The following is a 21,000-nucleotide window of genomic DNA, read 5'->3' as shown; positions in this document are numbered from 1 at the left end:
CACCAGCGAAAAACGCAACAAAGGCTGGTCACCAGCGAAAAACGCAACAGAGGCTGGTCACCAGCGAAAAACGCAACAGAGGCTGGTCACCAGCGAAAAACGCAACAGAGGCTGGTCACTAGCGAAAACGCAACAGAGGCTGGTCACTAGCGAAAACGCAACAGAGGCTGGTCACTAGCGAAAACGCAACAGAGGCTGGTCACTAGCGAAAACGCAACAGAGGCTGGTCACCAGCGAAAACGCAACAGAGGCTGGTCACCAGCGAAAACATAACAAAGGCCTGCGAAAACACAATGAAGGCTGGTCACCAGCGAAGACACACCAGCGAAAACACGACAACGGCTGGTCACCAGCAAAAGCACAACAAAGGCTGGTCACCAGCAAAAGCACAACAAAGGCTGGTCACCAGCAAAAGCACAACAAAGACTGGTCACCAGCGAAAACACAACAAAGGCTGGTCACCAGCAAAAACACAACAAAGGCTGGTCACCAGCGAAAACACAACAAAGGCTGGTCACCAGCAAAAGCACAACAAAGGCTGGTCACCAGCAAAAGCACAACAAAGACTGGTCACCAGCGAAAACACAACAAAGGCTGGTCACCAGCGAAAACACAACAAAGGCTGGTCACCAGCGAAAACACAATTAAGGCTAGTCACCAGCCTAGGCTGCTCTATGCTTTCCCCCCCAGCATGGTTATAGCCAAATCAAACACTAAGAGGAGATGTTACAGTAAGATGTTGATAGAGCACCCTCTCCTGGTAGTTCTGCTACAGTACACTGGAAATAATACTCTAACCCAGAGGTTCTTAAGCTTTTTCAGCTCGAGACTCAAATGAGAAATGTACCGTCTCCACACGACCCTAATTAAGAAACATAAATATTTACTCATAACTCAACCCACTTCTCACATGCTCAGGGCACACTTCGGGTCCCAAAACATAGTTTAAGAAACCCTGCTCTCAATTACAAATTATGCAAATATCCCACTTCTGATTTCTTATATTATCCCATGGGATCACATTTTCCTCAATTCCCAAACCCTTTCAGATTATATCATACAGACTAACTATCATATCATGTTTCAGCACATTCTATATATGAGCGGTCTTCTTCTAGCCTGGGTATCAATCTGTTGGTTGCATCAGGCTAAGGGAGTTAGGGAGTTGGAACGATAGCAAACAGGTCTGGGACCAGGCTACTCTTGTTCTACTTTCATCTAAATTCTGACCATTCTGAATGGGACAACCAGGAACATTTATTAATGGACCAGGTGGGTGTTGTTGTTTGGCTTATAGCCTACCTCCAGCGAGGTGAGAGCAGCTGTGATCTTTATGTTCTCAATGATAAATAAGGTTGTCTTCTGCTGTGAAGCCATGCTTAATTAACCCAGGTCCCTTCCTAGCGACATGGCTAATCTGTATCACAGCAGGCAGCAACTCAGTATGTAATCTGTGTGACAGCAGGCAGGAACTCAGTATGTAATCTGTGTCACAGCAGGCAGAAACTCAGTATGTAATCTGTGTCACAGCAGGCAGAAACTCAGTATGTAATCTGTGTCACAGCAGGCAGGAACTCAGTATGTAATCTGTGTCACAGCAGACAGCAACTGTATTCTCCCACCCTCAAGAAAACCAAGTCGATATATAGCACAAAATAATGGTTCACAGTGGCAGCTCATGGGTCTCCCAGTGTTGTCTGTCTGCACCCGAACCTGTCTGAGTGTCTGACGGCCTCGGTAATGGTGAAAGAGAAATCACCTTTAGATGGGATCTTTCTCAGCATGGACCACCTTCAACTCAACCATTTCTTAATAAGTCAACAGTCGTGGCAATAAAGATTTTATTCTGACCACGAAAACTACACAAGATCTTGACAAGGATTACATATCACTGGTATTTTTTACTTTTTTCATTGGTGTCAAAATGTACATTCTTTTATCATGTATACACATTCAGTAGCAGCAGCTTTTTCAATGGAAAAAGCCACGCAATGAAACTAGATGGCACATTTTTACATATCGTAAAGAAGTTTCAAATACAGTACATATACAACGAAGAAAATATATATATATTTTGAGGGCTCAGTCAATGCAAATGCAGATCTAAAAGGCAATTCTCCACAACTGTTACAATAAGTGTTCCAAAAGCATCCAAATCCAACATCCACCAGAGTCCAACCATTCAATAACACCTGCTTTGAGACACCATCCCATCATGTGCTTATGCTGTACAGTCTATCGAGCTCAGAGCAGCCATCGGAAAGAAAACAGACCTTTTCAGAAGATAGGCCTTTATTTTCCTTTTTTCTATTTTTGAAATTAAATTCATCCCAGCATAATAGTTCCTGAAAGTGTGCAGCACTGAATGAAGGAGCCTCCACCCCTCTGCTCTCCTCTCTCCGAGATGTGACAGAGCTGGCTTCCTGTGGACTGAACAGTAGCACTGTAGACGGAGAGAATGTGCTTATAAAATGGCATCCTATTACTTAGAACGTAGGCAGAGGCTTAGCATCTAGGACGCCTCGCACCCTTGGACGCCTTTTCCCCATATTCTAAATGTCCAATATAAGTGCACAACTTTTGCCCAGGGCCCATAGGGATCTAAGTGTACTATACTGGGAATAGTGCGCCATCTAAAAACAGCTAAGGTTCTGTAAATGCCCTCCACAGATAGATGAGCCTATCACTGTCTGAACACCAGCCACAGGCCATTGTCTGTGTCTCTCCTGAGTTCTCTCCCTCCTGAGGGACTAAACAGCAGCATCAGACTGAATCAGTACATGAAGCACTACCAGCTCTTACAGCTGGTGGGCGCTGTCCTGTGCTTTGAGTGGACTGGAGGGAGCAGTTCTGAACTGGGGGAGGTAGAGGGGGACACTCCTCATCCCTACCACCGACCCCTCGTCACTGTACTCACTAAACATAGAGTCCTGACTCCCGAGCAAAGGGATGGACTCAACGGACGAGCCCCCTCTCCCCAGAACCATCACCTCTTTGAGAAGCATAGCCCTTGTGTCTTCCTCCTCCTCCTCCTCCTCACTCTCCTCCTGACAGTCCATCCCCAGGTAATACAGGTCCTTCTCCTCAATTACCTCTATCCCCCCATCCCTCTCTCCTCCAATTGCCTCATCCTCCTGCTCTGAAGTCTCGGAAAACTCCTCGACAGAGTTGTAAGAGCAGGAACGCCGTGGGTCCAGGTCCGACTCTCCGGCTCCGGAATGGGAGATCTCCAGCTCCCACAGGCCTCCGGGGAAAGAGCCCGAGATGTCGGAGTTGTTGCCTGAGAAGTTGCCCTCGTCGCTGGAACTGCTGAGGCTGCCCTCTTGCTTGTAGAGGTGGTGGGGGTTGTCAGAGAGAAGCACGGTGGCGTAGGTCACTGATGGCTGGGCTGAGCTCTCCAAACTCCTGGGGAGATCTGGGAGTTGGAGGCTCTGCTCCTCCTCCTCTGGGAGCCCAGGCACCTCTGAGTCCACACAGAGAGCTGGGGAGGAGGCTGGGATCAGATCCTTGTCTGAGCCTGACGTAGGGGGCCCAGTCTTCTCCATGATGGTGGCCTGGGAGATGGTCTCTGAGACGAGGAGTAGTGGCCAGGCTGGTAGGCCCTCTGGGTGGCGGAACAACTGCTCCATAGTGTCAGCCTGGACAAGAAGATAGGAGAGTTAGGACTACAGCAAGGTGAACAAGCCTATGGATTAGATATTACTTTTTCAATACTGTGGCAAGCTGTCCTACACAGCACATGCATTTTTTGGTCTCTATGGTCTCTCACCGTTTTAGTAGCCTGCTATATCTTTAAGTGTGTTTTCATGGCTAAGTGTGTGTGGAGTAGGATTCCTATACACCTCACCTTCCCGAAGTCAATCCCCTGAGCCCAAGAACAGTTGTTGGGGTTGGGAACATCTTTCCACATAAACTTCTTCATGCTGGGATTCAGACAGAATAGAATTTAACAACAAGGTATGGAGCCTTTCAGTCTCCAATCCAACACTCTCACTCATATACATTTACAAAGCGTAGTGTGTTTGTGTATGGATGTGTGCTTCGGTGTAGCTAGGACTGAGGGCAGCATGTGTATGTGAAGTGAGCGCCTCACTCACTCACTCTCACCCCCTTTCTCCCTCGTTCTCAGAACACAGTCAGCCAATCACCATAGTAATTGAGCCCTGAGGACATTCTGTACATTGTTGAAATGTCACGTATAATCGAATTCCATTCCTAATCAATGTGTCTGACTGTGTTCCTCAGATCAATAACTACCTGGAATCACCATTTTAGTCTTAACCACCTGCACTGAGGCAAAAAACATTGATCCTCTCTTTCTAATGTCAGACACAGTCCAAAAGTACTTTCTGTAAATACACCACTGGTATAGAACAGAATACACCACTGGTATAGAACACACCACTGGTATAGAACAGAACACACCACTAGTATAGAACAGAATGCAACACTGCTATTGAATGTCTACAACTGAGCAAAAATCTGTTAGCAGTACATACAGTTCATTGTCAAATGATTAAACTTTAAATTATATTCAATAATGATGTGAAATATAATCTTACTGGTTTTGAGATATGACCAAGGTGACGAAGAGGACAATGGAGAGGAAGGCGATGATCATCAGAAGCATGTAGGCAGCAGGCCCAGCATCACTCCCCCTAAAGACTGGAGGACAGGACAACACCCTGTGTAAGTCTATCAGTCAATCAATCAATCCACATTGGATCATATTCCTATTGACAAGATGGCACCAGAGATCAACCAATTTTTTTTGTGTTAATTTCTTTGCGTTGTTTGTAACTTCTTTTTCAACTTATTTTGTACATAATGTTGCTGCTTACCGTCTCTTATGACCAAAAATAACTTCTGGGCATCAGAACTGCGATTACTCACCACGGACTGACAGAATACTTTTTTTCTTTTAATGAGTCCGATGTGAATGATATACTGCTTCCCGGGAACAGGCCCAGATCCCCGTCATTTGTGTGAAGAGAAGGCGGAGAAAAAGGGGCTAGATGGCGGGCTGCCTTCTGAGAATTCGTAGGCAAAGTGTCAACACAGGACTAAGATTGAATCGTACTACACCAGCTCTGACACTCGTTGGATGTGGCAGGGCTTGCAAACTATTACAGACTACAAAGGGAAGCACGAGAGCTGCCCAGTGACACAAGCCAACCAGACGAGCTAAAGTACTTCTGCGCTCGCTTCGAGGCAAATAACACTGAAACATGCATGAGAGCACCAGCTGTTCCGGAAGACTGTGATCACGCTCTCCACAGCTGATGTGAGTAAGACCTTTAGACAGGTCAACATTCACAAGGCCGCAGGGCCAGGCGGATTACCAGGATGTGTACTGTGAGCATGCGCTGACAAACTGGCAGGTGTCTTCACTGACATTTTCAACCTCTCCCTGTCTGAGTCTGTAATACAAACATATTTTAAGCAGACCACCAGAGTCCCTGTGCCCAAGAACACTAATGTACCCTGCCTAAATGACTACCGACACGTAGCACTCACGTCTGTAGCCATGAAGTGCTTTGAAAGGCTGGTCATGGCTCACATCAACACTATTATCCGAGAAACCCTAGACACACTACAATTTGCATACCGCCCTAACCGATCCACAGATGATGCAATCTCTATTGCACTCCACACTGCCCTTTCCCACATGGACAAAAGAAACACCTATGTGAGAATGCTATTCATTAACTACAGCTCAGTATTCAACACCATAGTGCCCTCAAAGCTCATCAATAAGCTAAGGACTAAACACCTCCCTCTGCAACTGGATTCTGGACTTCCTGGCGGGCCGCCCCCAGGTGGTGAGGGTAGGTAAGAACACATCCGCCATTCTGATCCTCAATTCAGGCGTGCGTGCTCAGTCCCCTCCTGTTCTCCCTTTTCACTCATGACTGCACGGCCAGGCATGACTCCAACATCATCATTAAGTTTGCCGATGACACAACAGTAGTAGGCCTGATCACCGACAAGACAGCGTATAGGGAGGAGGTCGGAGACCTGGCCGTGTGGTGCCAGGACAACAACCTCTCCCTCAACATGATCAAGACAAAGGAGAGGATTGTGGATTATAGGAAAAAGAGGACCGAGCATGCCCCCCCCCTCCCCATTCTCATCAACGGGGCTGTAGTGGACCAGGTTGAGAGCTTCAAGTTCCTTGGTGTCCACATCACCCACAAACTAACATGGTCCAAGCACACCATGAGTCGTGAAGCGGGCATGACAAAACCTATTCCCCCTCAGGAGACTGAAAAGATGGATCCTCAGATCCTCAAAAGGTTCTACAGCTGCACCATCGAGAGCATCTAGACTGGTTACATCACCAGGCGCCTGCTCGCATTCGACTGCAAGGCACTACAGAGAGTAGTGCATAAGGCCCAGTACATCACTGGGGCAAAGCTTCCTGCCATCCAGGACCTCTGGATGGCATATGAAGGAAGACCCTAAAAATTGTCAAAGACTCCAGCCACCCTAGTCGTAGACGGTTCTCTCTGCTACCGCACGGCAAGCTGTACCGGAGCACCAATTCTAGGTCCAAGAGGCTTCTAAACAGCTTCCACCTCAAGCCATGACTCCTGAACATCAAATCAAATGGATACCCAGACTATTTGCATTGCACCCCCCCTATTTTATACCACTGCTACTCTGTTATCATCTATGCATAGTCACTTTAATAACTCTACCTACATGTACATATTACCTCAACTAACCAGCACATGGACTCTGTACCAGTACCCCCTGTATATAGTCTCGCTATTGTTATTTTACTGCTGCTCTTTAATTACTTGTTACTTTTATTTCTTATTCTCACTCGTATTTTTTTTAAAACTGCATTGTGGTTTAGAGGCTCATAAGTAACCTGTTGTATTCGGTGCATGTGACTAATAACATTTGATTTGATGCCAATACATAACCTTAGAGGAACTGTGTTAAAACACTTCTAGAATTGACACTAAATGTAACATATGACTTACATTATAGATGCATCCATTTCAGTGCTTTAATATACAAAATAAACACAATCCATACTCATGTCAAATACATAGGCTGCGTTTACACAGTCAGCCCAATTTTGATCATTTGTCCAATTATTGTAGAAAGATCTGATTGGTCAAAAGATCCAAATTGGGCTACCAGTGTAAATGCGGCCATTGAGACACATTTTTGGCCTGTTGTATTGTATGTTCCTATCTTGAGGGAGGGCTTACCTTTAGTATACACTGGCTCTCCTTCTCCATCCGCGAACACTGGATACAAAATAAACTCGTACTCATCAGTGTCATAGAAATGACCTGGGAAATATAGTCAGAGGACAGAGAGCGGTTCAGATTAAAACAGATTGAACCATATAGTCACAGAGAACAGAGGCTCAGATTAGAATAGACTGAACCATATAGTCACAGAGAACAGAGGCTCAGATTAGAATAGACTGAACCATATAGTCACAGAGAACAGAGGCTCAGATTAGAATAGACTGAACCATATAGTCACAGAGAACAGAGGCTCAGATTAGAATAGACTGAACCATTTAGTCACAGAGAACAGAGGCTCAGATTAGAATAGACTGAACCATATAGTCACAGAGAACAGAGGCTCAGATTAGAATAGACTGAACCATTTAGTCAGAGAACAGAGGCTCAGATTAGAATAGACTGAACCATATAGTCACAGAGAACAGAGGCTCAGATTAGAATAGATTGAACCATTTAGTCAGAGAACAGAGGCTCAGATTAGAATAGACTGAACCATATAGTCACAGAGAACAGAGGCTCAGATTAGAATAGATTGAACCATATATAGTAACAGAGTAAAGAGAGGCAGTTTAGAACAGATTCAACCATTTCTATAAAAACTCACTAGAGGGCGCCAGAAGCTCACAGCCAACAACCTCTCAAACTGGAACTCCAAACGAATCAAAGTGCCACAGTTTGACCTAGACTTGAAGTGCCACTCTTGGACCTAGACTTGGTGCTCTGGAACCGCTTGCTGTGCAGTAGTAGAGAGAACAGTCTATGACTAGGGTGGCTGGTGTCTTAACATTTGTAGGGCCTTCCTCTGACACCACCTGGTATAGAAGTCCTGGATGACAGAAAGCTTGGCTGCAGTGATATAGTGCACCGTACGCACTACCCTCTGTAGCACTTTGTGGTCAGATGTCAAGCAGTTTCCATACCAAGCGGTGCAACCATGCAACCATGCTCTCGATGGTGTGGCTGTAGAACTTTTTGAGGATTTGAGGTCCCATGCCAAATCTTTTCAGTCTCCTGAGGGGGAATAGGCATTGTCGTGCCCTCTTCACGACTGTATTGGTGCGTTTGGACCTTGATGGTTTGTTAGTGATGTGGACGCAAAGGAACTTGAAGTGAATGGGGGTATGCTCAGCCCCACTTTTCCTGTTGTCCACAATCAGCTCTTTGTCTTGCTTACATTGAGGGAGAGGTTGTTGTCCTGGCACCACACTGCCAGGTCTCTGACCTCCTCCCTATAGGCTGTCTCGTTGTTGTTGGTGATCAGGCCTACCACCGTTGGGTTGTCAGCAAACTCAATGATGGTGTTGGAGTCGTGCTTGGCCATGCAGTCATGGGTGAATAGGGAGTACAAGAGGGAACTATTTTTAACTTGATTTCACCTTTATTTAACCAGGTAGGCTAGTTGAGAACAAGTTTTCATTTACAACTGTGACCTGGCCAAGATAAAGCAAAGCAGTGCAACAAACAACAACAGAGTTACACATGGAATAAAAAAGCTAAGAACGCACCCGAGGGCTCCCACGTTGAGGATCAGAGTGGCAGATGTTTTGTTGCCTACCCTTACCACCGGGGGGAGGCCTGTCAGGAAGTTCAGAATCCAGTTGCAGAGGGAGGTGTTTAGTTGCAGGGTCCTTAGCTTAGTGATGAGTTTTGTGGGCACAATGGTGTTGAACACTGACCTGTAGTGAACGAACAGCATTCTCACATAGGTGTTTATTTTGTCCAGGTGGGAAAGGGCAGTGTGGAGTACAATAGAGTTAGCATCATCTGTGGATCTGTTGGGGCGGTTTGCATATTGGAGTGGGTCTAGGGTTTCTGGGATGATGGTGTTGATGTGTGCCATGACAAGCCTTTCAAAGCACTTCATGGCTACAGACGTGAGTGCTACGGGTCAGTAGTCATGTAGACAGGCTACCTTGCGGATCTTGGGAACCGGGACTATGGTGGTCTGCTTGAAAATGTAGGTATTACAAACTCGGTCAGGGAAAGGTTGAAAATGTCAGTGAAGACACTTGCCAGTTGGTGAGCACATGCTCTGAGTATGCATCCTAGTAATCTGTCTGAATGTTGACCTGTTTAAAGGTCTTGCTCACAGCGGCTACGGAGAGTGTGATCACACAGTCATCTGGAACAGCTGGTGCTCTCATGCATGGTTTAGTGGGGCTTGCCTTGAAGCGAGCATAGAAGGCATTTAGCTCGTCTGGTAGGCTTGAGTCACTGGGCTGCTCACGGCTGCGTTTCCCTTTCTAACCCGTAGTAGTAACCCGTCAGAGCCGGTAAAGTAGGATTCGATCTTAGTTATGTATTGACGCTTTGCCTGTTTGATGGTTCGTCGGAGGGCACAGGGCAATTTCTTATTAGGGATTTTCTTGTCTAGCTCCTTGAAAGCGGCACCTCTAGCCTTTAGGTCAGTGCAGATGTTGCCTGTAATCCCCAGCTTCTGGTAGGGATATGTACGGTCACTTTAGGAATGATGTTATCGATGCATTTATTGATGAAGCCAGTGACTGATGTGGTATACTCCTTAATGCCATCGGATGAATCCTGGAACACATTCTGTAGTAGCAAAACAGTCCTGTAGCTTAGCATCCACATCATCAGACCACTTCCGTATTGAGAGAGTCATTGGTACTTCCTGCTTTAGTTTTTACTTGTAAGCAGGAATCAGGAGGATAGAATTATGGTCAGATTTGTCAAATGGAGGGTGAGGGAGAGCTTTGTATGCTTCTCTGTTTGTGAAGTAAAGTTGGACCAGAGTTTATCCTCTGGTTGCACATGTGACATGCTGGTAAAAATTAGGTAAAACAGATAAGTTTCCCCGCATTAAAGTCCCCGGCCACTAGGAGCACCGCTTCTGGGTGTGCATACTCTATATTGCTTATGGCCGTATGTTGAGTGTGGCCTTAGTGCCTGCATCGGTTTGTGGTGGTAAATATTGATGGAAACTCTCTTGGTAAATAGTTTATCATGGGGTACTCTACCTCAGACATACAAAACCGAAACTTCCTTAATATTAGAGATTGCGCATGAGCCGGACACAGACCACCACCCCTCATCTTACCGGAGGTAGCTGTTATCTTGCTGATGCACGGAAAACACAGCCAACTCTATATTATCCATTTCCTCGTTCAAACACGACTCGGTGAAACATAATATATTACAGTTCTAATGTCCAGCTGGTAAGATGGTCTCGAACAGATCTCTACCAGTTTATTCTCCAGTGATTGCACGTTCGCCAGTAGGACGGATGGTAAAGGAGGATTATCCAGTAGTCGACAAATTCTCACAAAGCACCCTGATCTGTGCCCGCTGTATCGGCGTCTCCTCTTTATGCGAATGACAGGGATTTGTGCCTGGTCCGAGAGGAGCCGTACATTTTTGGCCTTCAATTTGTTAAAGAAAGAGAATGAAAGAGAGAGAAAGAAAGAATGAGAGGGGAAATGAGACAGCAAGGTACAGGAAGTAAATGTACATACCATATAGGTAGAGGAGCTTGTCAGTAGGGGGAAACCTGGTCCACCTTTCCCTGCTCTCTGGGGTCTGGTCCGGCCTGTCCTGGTGGTTCTGACCCGACCACTCTACAACCAGGGACCACGGTACACTGCTGTTGGGCTGCAGAGACCACAACAGGACCACACAACTACTGTTCACACGGGACGCACTGAACGAACGCACACACTGACCTGGAGAGGGAGGGGCAGAAAAGGGAGGAAGAGAGAAAGTGGGGGAAGGAAAGGACAAGAGAGAGAAATAAAAATGAAGTTTATATTTTCTCTTCATGAAAAAACAGTTGGCCGGCATGCCCTCACGCGTGCGTCTGAGCGGTCGGCTGTGAATGCCCTCATCCGCTAGTATGATGACTGTGATTTGAGCTCTGACCCTCTACTGGATGTCCAGTAGGAACAATGCCGATACTCCTCCTTTCTGGGTTTTAATTTCCCTTTTCTCTTCATCATCAACACACACACACACACACACACACACTTAAGTGTAACTGTCACTAAGGAAGAGGGATAAATGCCCTCGAAGCCGGTGGTTGGAGGATATATTGGCACGGTTTGCCAGCCCACAACTTTTTCGGGCCTAACAACTCCCATGCCAATATATCCTCCAACCACCGGCTTCGAGGGCATTTATCCCTCTTTTATCACTTTTATCCAACGGGTTACCAACATATTCAAATAATGATCTACATATTTTAATTAAAAACATTATTTTTATTAATTCATTCGTAGTATTTCATCATTCCACAAGATATCGTCCCGACACAAATCTAGAGACACGACCCAGTCGTTCATTCTTTTGTTCTGTATCTATGGACGTGACCCAGTCTTTTTGTTCGTTCTAAATGCTCCATTGCCATACTGACTGGCAATGTTCTAATCCCTTGCTTGCTAGCCAACCAACTACGGCTAATTTACAGTCACGTGCAAAAAGTGCAGCCAGACTAACAGCATTTGCATTTGTTTAAGCTGTTTTCTAGTTTGATTTATTTGGATACATCCATAACAATGACATTATGATGCCTGGCAGAGAAAATGTTCTCTCATCAGGACACTGTTCAGACAAAAGAAAGAATCTATGACATTCATTTCAGCTGATTTTAATAAATGAAACCATACATTCTCTTTGTTACCCACCCCAGCTGACATAGCTATAGCTACTGATTGTATGTACCATTTATCTGTACATTCTCCTGGATTGTGCATTGGTTGAAATATCCATCTCAGTCCATGCTACTACTTCTGCTGCCTTGCTTCAGCCTTTAAGGTGTTGATGGTGCTGCAGTGTTCACTTTGTTTTGGGCCAGGATGTTGCTCCAGAGTTTACTGTTGGTTAGTGACGGACGCTAGTAGCTATGGAGCGAACCTTCGCACCCATGTCCACTCACTGACAATCTCCCTCGCTTCTAAACGAGCATTGGCCAGTTTCTGGACTGTCGTTGACCTGATGCTGTGATTAGTGTATGAAGTTGTTCCAGCTGCCCTACAGATCTTGGGTAAAAGTGCTGCCAGATACCTCACGCCCATCGGCTCTGACATGTACCAGATCGAGTCCCCGATACACTCTACTCTCCTTGGGTGGAGATAAAATGCAAGGGCGTTCTCCGGGCATTTCGATAGATATTGCCCTGGCTGCTCAAACATGAATCCCCTCTTGGACTTCCTGCCCCTCTCCCTTGGGTGCAAATGATTCTTTGTGGCCTTGTTATATGCGAGAGTGGCGTGTCTGAGTGAGAGAGAACGCATTGTTTTAATATTGTTGCCTAATTACGAGTGCAACTTGTAAAAAAATTTAAAAAAAGACATACCGTAGACCATTCTCGTCTGTTTTTACGAGGAATGAGTTGGGCTTTAGTTGTCTGTTCCCCTCTTTTCCTCTTTGTAACCAGATGTAACTAGAGGTTGAAGTAGACTTTCTGGACCAGACCCCTTGGTGTACCAGGATTCAGAGCCTGGGAGTTTGAGCTTTGGCCATTGTCCTCATCGGTGGATGTTTGTGATATATTTTCCTTGCCGCCTTAGCTGTTTGATGTTGCCCAGAAATACATGATTAGAGGTGGTAAATTCGGTGTCCTTCATATGGCACCAGCTGCGACCCGTGGGTGGATCATTTAGAAACCGGTTGAGCTCACTACAGAGTGCCAGGTAGCTACATATGCTGTATTGCTCCCCCTTTCCATTTCATACACATGTTGGAGAAGGATGTTAAACTCTTCCTTAGTGACAGTTGTCGTGTCTTTGGCTGTCGGATTAAGTGATATGACATGCTATTCTATAAAATAATTTCTCCGTAATTAATATTACCTGATTGAGCTAATCATGTAAATGTAATTAACTAGCGACTCGGGCACCACAAAATAATATTTATAGAGCTGTTATCTTCTGAATAAACTCTTGAAGACCTAGTAATATTTTACATCAATAGCAGTCGATATTAATCGTCATCTTAATTCAGTCTCATCTGAAAGTTGTAAATTATTTTAACTGCACAAACCCTGAATCAGCAATACAAAATTGGGTTTAATTATTTATTTACTAAATACCTAACTAATCACACATAATTACACATACACATAATTAAATCATAACTTGATTACAAATTACTTCATAAAGGAAAACGTCCCTAGCGGGCGGAACAGATATGACAGCTGGTTACACTAAAGAAAAGGGCTGGGTTTGAGTGAAAGAGCGGGAAGACTGAGGGACAAAGGGCGAAGCTGTGCTATCGTAAATACACTATCTTATGCATTCTAAATTACCGGCCATTTGGAAAAGGAAAATGCAATATTTACTCTGAGCTGCGCTTCGGTAGGTTGGTGGGAGATGGAAGGCCGTGTTGCCCAACCGAGTCCTTTGAAGTATGTCTCTGCTTGGAAATTGGATACGTTGTAGTAACGTCGGTGTGGTAGACGGGATACTCTGTCTGTTCCTTCCTAACCTGCGCTTGCAGCTGCTGTTGCTAACTCAAAGGCTAGGAAGTATCACTTCTGTAGTGAATAAGAGTTCAAAGTTCATACCATTCTCAACCAAAGCTCACGCTGATGTTGGCTTCGTTCTGTAGTTATTATCTGAACCATTCTAACATCGGACAGTCGTCCTCACACCCTCGGAACATGAGGTTATATTGTCGTCAAGGCTTTATATAGGAAGGGAGAGGAGGGCGTGTTTGAAAAGTTTTATAGCCCATGTCCCTTCACAGGGGCGGGCCACTGATTGAGCAGAGCCCTACCTTATGAAAACCCAAATCTCACATTTTAGAAGCTAAAATCCCATTTCATCCCATCACGAATAATTTAATATTCAAACATTTAAATTGAACAACAATTCCATGTGAATCTGATAACTCTGATGTGTAGACTTTCCACTGTAGAGTTTGTGTCATCTTGTCTCAGATGACAACCGAACTGACATCATATTCATTAAGTACCACCGCATATGTTCAATTGGTCAGATTTCCAGAATATAGACAATTTCCCCCCACCTTCTGATGTTCCCTGAATCTCTATGTTAACCAAGGGGTTTGCAAATGTAACATCAGTAGGGTAGAGAGGGGAAAAAGGGGGAAAGAGGAATTTATGACTGTCATAGACCTACCCCCAGGCCAACGTCATGACACAGTTTTGAAGTCAACAATTGTTTAATTCTCTGCAAGTCAACCCTTGAAGCAACGCACAGCCCAGTTTGTATTCTTAACAATGCAGTATCCCCCAAATCTGCATGCCTGGGGATTATTACCATCTCTTTTCCCCATTCATCCATTGGCATGCCGCCAAAAAGATAAAAATAAATGTTCCACTCATCCATTTTAGTTTTTCGCAACAAAGTATCGATTTGCCAGTCAACTGAAAAAAGTGTGTTGCTATGACAACCAGCTCAATTTGCTGCTTTACATGGGACGGTGAAGATCCCAATTCAATATCGAAAAAGGTCTGAGAGACAGACAGCAAAGTTTATACAAATCTCTGCTGTTGAAAACCAAATGCTAGTCTAAAAGAGATGGGAGATGATGTCTAAATGCTTTTTACAGTGGAGATCAAGATTTAGCAGGTGGTAACTTGTGAAATTGACACCAGCTGGAATGTGAATTTAACCAATCAGCATTCAGGATTAGACCCACCCATTGTATAAACACACTTCATTTATATACCATGGATCTTGACTGGGAACGGACCTTGATGGAATAATACAATTCCGAATGAATTGTGTTTCTATAACGCAAGAACATGCACAACATAAAAGTATCAGTAAAGTGTCATAATTAGGCTATATACACATGAATGAATAGCATATTACACTAATATAACACCGATATAAACAAGGCTATAAACATAGCAGAATAAACAATAACCTAAATGATAAACATCTTGTCGTAGAGAGAGAAACCAATTACTGACACTGACAAGAAATATTTATGTCACCCTCTCTCTCTGGCCCATAGCCACAGGAAGTAGGGGTGCTGAGGGTCCTGTAGCATGCCCTGAAAGATATGAAGTAGTGCACTTGTCCTTTTACATGCCTTGATAGCATGTATTATGCATCTATTTCATGTTGGATGCACTGTTCCACAAGTAGGCTAAATGAGTCAATGTAGCCTATGTGCATTCGGCAAGTATTTCTCACTTTTTGTTTTTAAACGTTACTACCTAAAACAAATCCTCTTCAATCTACACACAATACCCCATAATGGCAAAGCGGAAGCAGATTTTTAAATTATGATTTTTTTTTGCGCAAATGTTATTAAAAATAAATAACAAAAATACCTGAATACCTTAAGTATTCAGACCCTTTGCTATGAGACTCGAAAACTTATTGGAGTCCACCTATGGTAAATTAAGTTGATTGGACATGATTTGGAATTGCACACACCTTTCTATGTAACAGTTGACAGTGCATGTCAGAGCAAAAACCAAGCCATGAGGCCGAAGGAATTGTCCATAGAGCTCAGAGAGAGGATTGTGTCGAGGCACAGATCTGGGGAAGGGTACCAAAACATTTCTGCAGAATTGAAGGTCCCCAAGAACACAGTGGCCTCCAAGTTTGGAAACACCAACACTCTTCCTAGAGCTGGCCGTCCAGCCAAACTGAACAATTGGGGAAGAAGGACCTTGGTCAGGGAGGTGACCAAGAACCCGATGGTCACTCTGACAGAGCTCTAGAGTTCATTTGGGGAGATGGGAGACCCTTTCAGAAGGACATCTCTACAGCCCTCCATCTATCAGGCCTTTATGGTAGAGTGGCAAGACGGAAGACACTAGACAGAAGGACTTTCAGACCATGAGACTCTCAGACCATGAGAAACTAGATTTTCTGGTCTGATGAAACCAAGATTGAAGTCTTTGGCCTGAATGCCAAGTGTCAGGTCTGGAAGAAACTTCCACCATCCCTATGGTGAAGTATGGTAGTGGCAGCATCATGCTGTGGGGATGTTTATCAGCGGAAGGGACTGGGAGACTAGTCAGGAGTGAGGGAAAGACGAACGGTGAACAAAGTACATAGAGATCCTTGATGAAAACCTGCACCAGTGCGCTCAGAACCACAGACTGGGGGCGAAGGTTCACCTTCCAACAGGACAATGACCCTAAGCACACAGCCAAGACAATGTAGCGGTGGCTTCGGGACAAGTCTCTGAATGTTCTTGAGTGGCCCAGCCAGAGCCCAGACTTGAACCCGATCGAACATCTCTGGAGAGACCTGAATATAGCTGTACAGCGACGCTCTCCATCCAACCTGACAGAGCTTGAGAGGATCTGCAGATAAGAATGGGAGAAACTTTACAAATATAGGTGGCAAGCTTGTAGTGTCATACCCAGGATGACGAGGCTGTAATCGCTGCCAAAGGTGCTTTAGCAAAGTATCTGAATACTTACGTAATTGTAATATCGTTTTTTATTTGGTTTATCAATTTGCAAACATTTCTAAAAATCTGTTTTTGTTTGTCATTATAGGGTATTGTGTGTAGATTGAGGGAAAAAATAAATGAATTTGTTTTAGAATAAGGACGTAACGTAACAAAATGTGGAAAAAGTCAAGGGGTCCGAATACTTTCCCGAATGCACTATATGAGGAGGTTGAGTAGTACATTGTGGATGCCATTCCACAGACCTTTTAACCTAATATAAACCTAATGCTGAGGTGATAGCGTCTATGGGACATTTTTGTTTAAGTAAAAGTGCCGGTTTTAGCCAGCCGGCTAATTTTCAAGCGCTGTCCCTGGGTGGGTTATTCAAAACAATTACAATACAGACAAACAATGAGCAGTGAGCACATGCAGAGCAACATAGGAAGAGCAACACGTAGCACGCAGACAGGGCAGCAGCACAAAAAGCAACAAAGTGTTTCCAAATCTCACAAGCTACAGACAACAAATAACATGGACAGCAGCAATACACAGCGGCAATACACAGCTAGGGATAATGTTCACAAGTTTGATTGTCCTTTGCCATCCCACGTTTGTTTTTGCTGTTCTCCAAATAGCATTTTAGAGTTTTAAAATTGTGTCGAAGTATAAATGAGTTTCAACTGGTGGATGTATTTCTACACACTCCACTTTGCCATACCCCAGGCACAGATAGAACAATGAGACAGATATTTCACTGGATGTAAAAATATTAAGCATCCGCTTGGCATTTCCACTCACTACCAAATATATATATTTTTTTCATATATTTTTTTACATTTTACCTTTATTTAACTAGGCAAGTCAGTTAAGATATGGTAATGAGAGGAAGCCCAGTGGCGGGCAGAGGGAACGAAATGTTCTCAGATGAATCTCAATACAGTTCTGTTTCCAAAACAGGAAATTTGTTATAGACAGAGTGGACAAAGTTTTGTAGACTTTTGCCTTTGCAAAAGTTAAGAAATCGTGTTGTTTAGGAGTGCAAAGTTGAATTGAGTTATTGCACACGCGCATTTCACAGAGTAGGCGTTCCCTGACGGAAATATGCAGATGTCTGCTAGAACGGCCCAATAGGATCTCGCTAGCTCGTGCTTGGCTCTGCCCACTTCCTTACTTGTTCTGCCCACTATGACTCATCTGTTCGCATTGGAAACGACAGGCTGTGGTCTATCTTCGTTTAGTTAAAAAATCTTTGCCCTAGGTTTAGCTGAACGTCATCCCCAAACTACTTCCCGCTGCTATGCAGATTCTCGCTGGTGTGAGAATCTGCAAAGCTTATCTTATCGTATCTGCCGCAGCACCACAGGGTCATGAATTACTCTGCACATGCGGGAGCTCCATGACCTGTCTGGGAAGGTTCTAGAAGCTCGCAACAACCACTCTAACAAAGGCCACTATGGAAAGCGCAGTGGTAGCATGTGTATATGAAAAACTATGTTTACCAATACAACAGTGACACTTATGGTAACGGGGCATAATGCTACATACTATAAATGATATGCCAAACAGAATAGTAATAGCTGTACTATAGAACATTAGTTCCAAATTGATCATAGTTACTGAGTAATTTGTGGTTATTACCCATTACTACACAACTTACATTTCGATGCACGCACAACATTCATGTATTCTTGTTACTATCCAAAATAAAAATTGTCCTCAGAAAATGTGTCTTCTTTCTTCCTATGAGGAGTGAGGGATTACGAAAAAGGTAGGCTGCTGGGAATTAGCAAAACAAAGAGTGTTCCCCTCCTGTCCTTGACTAGAAAATAAACTGAACATCATATTTAATTTTTTTGGCCCATCCAGTACCTATTTTACTAATAATAACAGTACCAGCATCACAGTTAATGGTTTCCTCTCAGCCAACTAGCTATTCATGAAAATATGAATAACAGATGAAAACACACAACAAACATCCCGGTGTGTCACAAAGACGTGTGCCGAGAAGAGCTCCATTTTACAATGAATTCCAAGTCCATTATAATAATTATTAGACCTTGGTAGAGAACATACCAAGCCAGAGATAATGGTGTTTTATCCACTCTCAGGCTTTTAACTGACATCAACATGCCTAATCATTTATATTTGAGTCATTTAGCAGACACTCGTACCCAGCCAGCGACCTTTCGGTAAACCGGTCCAAAGTTTTTAACCTCCAGGCTACCTGCTGCTGTTCTCACCCTTCCTCTCCCTCTCTAGTGAAGCCACACCCCACTCTGGTCTTGAGGCAGTGAGCATGCCCAGTTGAGACCAACATGCCTGTTATCTCTCACTGATGACCATGAAGTCAGAAACATAGTATTTCAACTGACTATGACATGAAGCAAGAACACCAACTAAATATGTTATTTAAATTGGGAAAACAAACAAGCAGTTTTCAAATAACATTTTCTTTCTTCCCAGATATTTGTTTCTGAACGCAAACTTTTTTGACTGCTAGTAATCTGTTTATGCTAGTAATCTGTGTACTGGGTATAACAATCCTTCAGCCCTATACAAATACAGTATTTTTCAGCAGGGACTTACGTTTGGAGTGTCTATCCAGGGTCATGTGGGTGTTCCTAGTGGAAGAGCCCTGGCTGTTCTGAGCCTTGACCGTCACAGAGTGGACCTCCCCTCTCCACTCAAAGCTATAGGATGACACCAGGCCTATTCTCTCCTCAGTAACAGTGCCCCCAGAGCCCTGGTGCTGTACTACAAGTTCCTCCACACAGTAGGTTGGCTCCACAATGGGGGAATGCTATGGGGAAGAGTAGAGGGAAGAGTTGAGACTATCAAGGACTGTAATGAGGATTTGTTATCCAATGTGCTACTTCCTTAGATTCTCTGATCTGATCTGAGATAGGTAACTGAGTACTGCTGTATTGCACAGACTCATCTAGTATTTTCAGAATAAACTAAGAACAACGATGTAGTGAAAGGAGAGGAGGCACCTTCGTACACCTGTTCAATTTATCTAACTCTCTGATGTTGACATTTAAACCACATACTATGAAACATGTAATGTGTCCTCTGAAGGCTATGGACTGTACCTCGAAGAGAAGAGTGACGTTCGTCTGCGTACTTGCTGGATCCTCCTGAAACACTCGCCAGAAATCAGGACCCTGGTCAGGAGCTGAGAGAACAGAATATAGATGTTACAGCTGTGTGTGTGTGCACACACACACACACACACTGTATGACTGAGGCTTGTATTTTCTATCAGAAGGTTATTTTCCATTGGCAGCGGGCTACATGAAAATTGGAACAGCTGGATAGGGGAAACGTCTTGAGTCGCACAAAATGGAATAGAACGTTGCAGATAAAACTTTCAGGTCTTTAGAACTTTAAGTTCAATAAGGACATATTTGGGTGTTTTTGGAGCATTTGTTAATGTTTATTCGGACCCCCGTACTGTACAACGAGGATGAGGAAGCGAATCGCTGGTTGGGGTAGGTTTCTCAAAAACAAGTGAAATCACAAAAAGAAGTTTCTGGATCTTTTTATTTCTTTTTTATGACAATGACACTAACCTGTATAAATAAAAGTGAAATGACATGCATGAATTGATGAGGAAGTTATCCAGTACAATAATGTACCTCTGCTGTTGTGAGTGCTGGTGTAGAGCAAGTGACTCCAGTCACTCCAGGTCCCGGAGCCGTTGATGTGCATACAGCGGACCTGCACATTGTACACCCCACACACATCTGGTTCAAGGACCTCAGCCCACGACTCAGTCTGCAGAGCTAGGACCTGTGGAACATATCTCAATTAAATCACATATTTACAGCAAATAATTTATTTTTCAATGATAGCTTCAAAATAAATAAATATTTATCCATTAACTCATAAGCAACTGGATTTTGGGAAAATACACTACATGACCAAAGTTATGTGGAGACATGCTCTTCGAACATCTCATTCCAAAACCATGAGTGTTAATATGGAGTTGGTCCCCCCTTTGCTGCCATAACAGCCTCCACTCTTCTGGGAAGGAGTTCCACTAGATGCTGGAACATAGCTGCGGGGACTTTCTTCCATTCAGCCACAAGAGCATTAGTGAGGTTGGGCTTGCTGTAGCGTTAAGATTTCCCTTCACTGGAAATAAGGGGCCTGAACCATGAAAATCAGCCCCAGACTAATATTCCTCCTCATTTGACACTATGCATTGGGGCAGGTAGCATTCTCCTGGCATCCTCCAAACCCAGATTTGTCTGTCGGACTGCCAGATGGTGAAGAATGATTTATCACTCCAGAGAACATGTTTCCACTGCGCCAGAGTCCAATGTCCGCGAGCTTTACACCACTCCATCTGACGCTTGGCATAACGCTTGGTGATCTTATGCTTGTG

The 21,000-nt window shown here is 44.1% G+C and overlaps 1 protein-coding gene across 2 annotated transcripts in view; it reads right to left on the bottom strand.

The window, feature by feature from the left end:
* Positions 1 to 559: 559 nt before the first annotated feature.
* Positions 560 to 21,000, bottom strand: part of LOC109902844 (leptin receptor) — a 54,833-nt gene continuing 34,392 nt past the window's right edge. Inside the window, exons 13-20 of one of the 2 annotated variants that reach the window (XM_020499516.2) lie at positions 20,249 to 20,402; positions 19,703 to 19,785; positions 19,197 to 19,410; positions 10,745 to 10,951; positions 7,227 to 7,310; positions 4,563 to 4,665; positions 3,848 to 3,923; positions 560 to 3,638 (exon numbers count right to left, since the gene is read on the bottom strand). In XM_020499516.2, coding sequence (XP_020355105.1) covers positions 2,799 to 3,638; positions 3,848 to 3,923; positions 4,563 to 4,665; positions 7,227 to 7,310; positions 10,745 to 10,951; positions 19,197 to 19,410; positions 19,703 to 19,785; positions 20,249 to 20,402 — 1,761 coding nt within the window. In that variant the 3' untranslated portion in view covers positions 560 to 2,798. The remainder of the gene's footprint in view (positions 3,639 to 3,847; positions 3,924 to 4,562; positions 4,666 to 7,226; positions 7,311 to 10,744; positions 10,952 to 19,196; positions 19,411 to 19,702; positions 19,786 to 20,248; positions 20,403 to 21,000) is intronic. The other variant, XM_031785644.1, reaches the window with a different exon arrangement.

Source organism: Oncorhynchus kisutch, linkage group LG13 (assembly GCF_002021735.2).
Source record: "Oncorhynchus kisutch isolate 150728-3 linkage group LG13, Okis_V2, whole genome shotgun sequence".
NCBI classification, from domain to species: domain Eukaryota; kingdom Metazoa; phylum Chordata; class Actinopteri; order Salmoniformes; family Salmonidae; genus Oncorhynchus; species Oncorhynchus kisutch.
The sequence above is the reverse complement of the archived record's forward strand: the minus strand, read 5'-3'. Positions and strand labels throughout refer to the sequence as shown.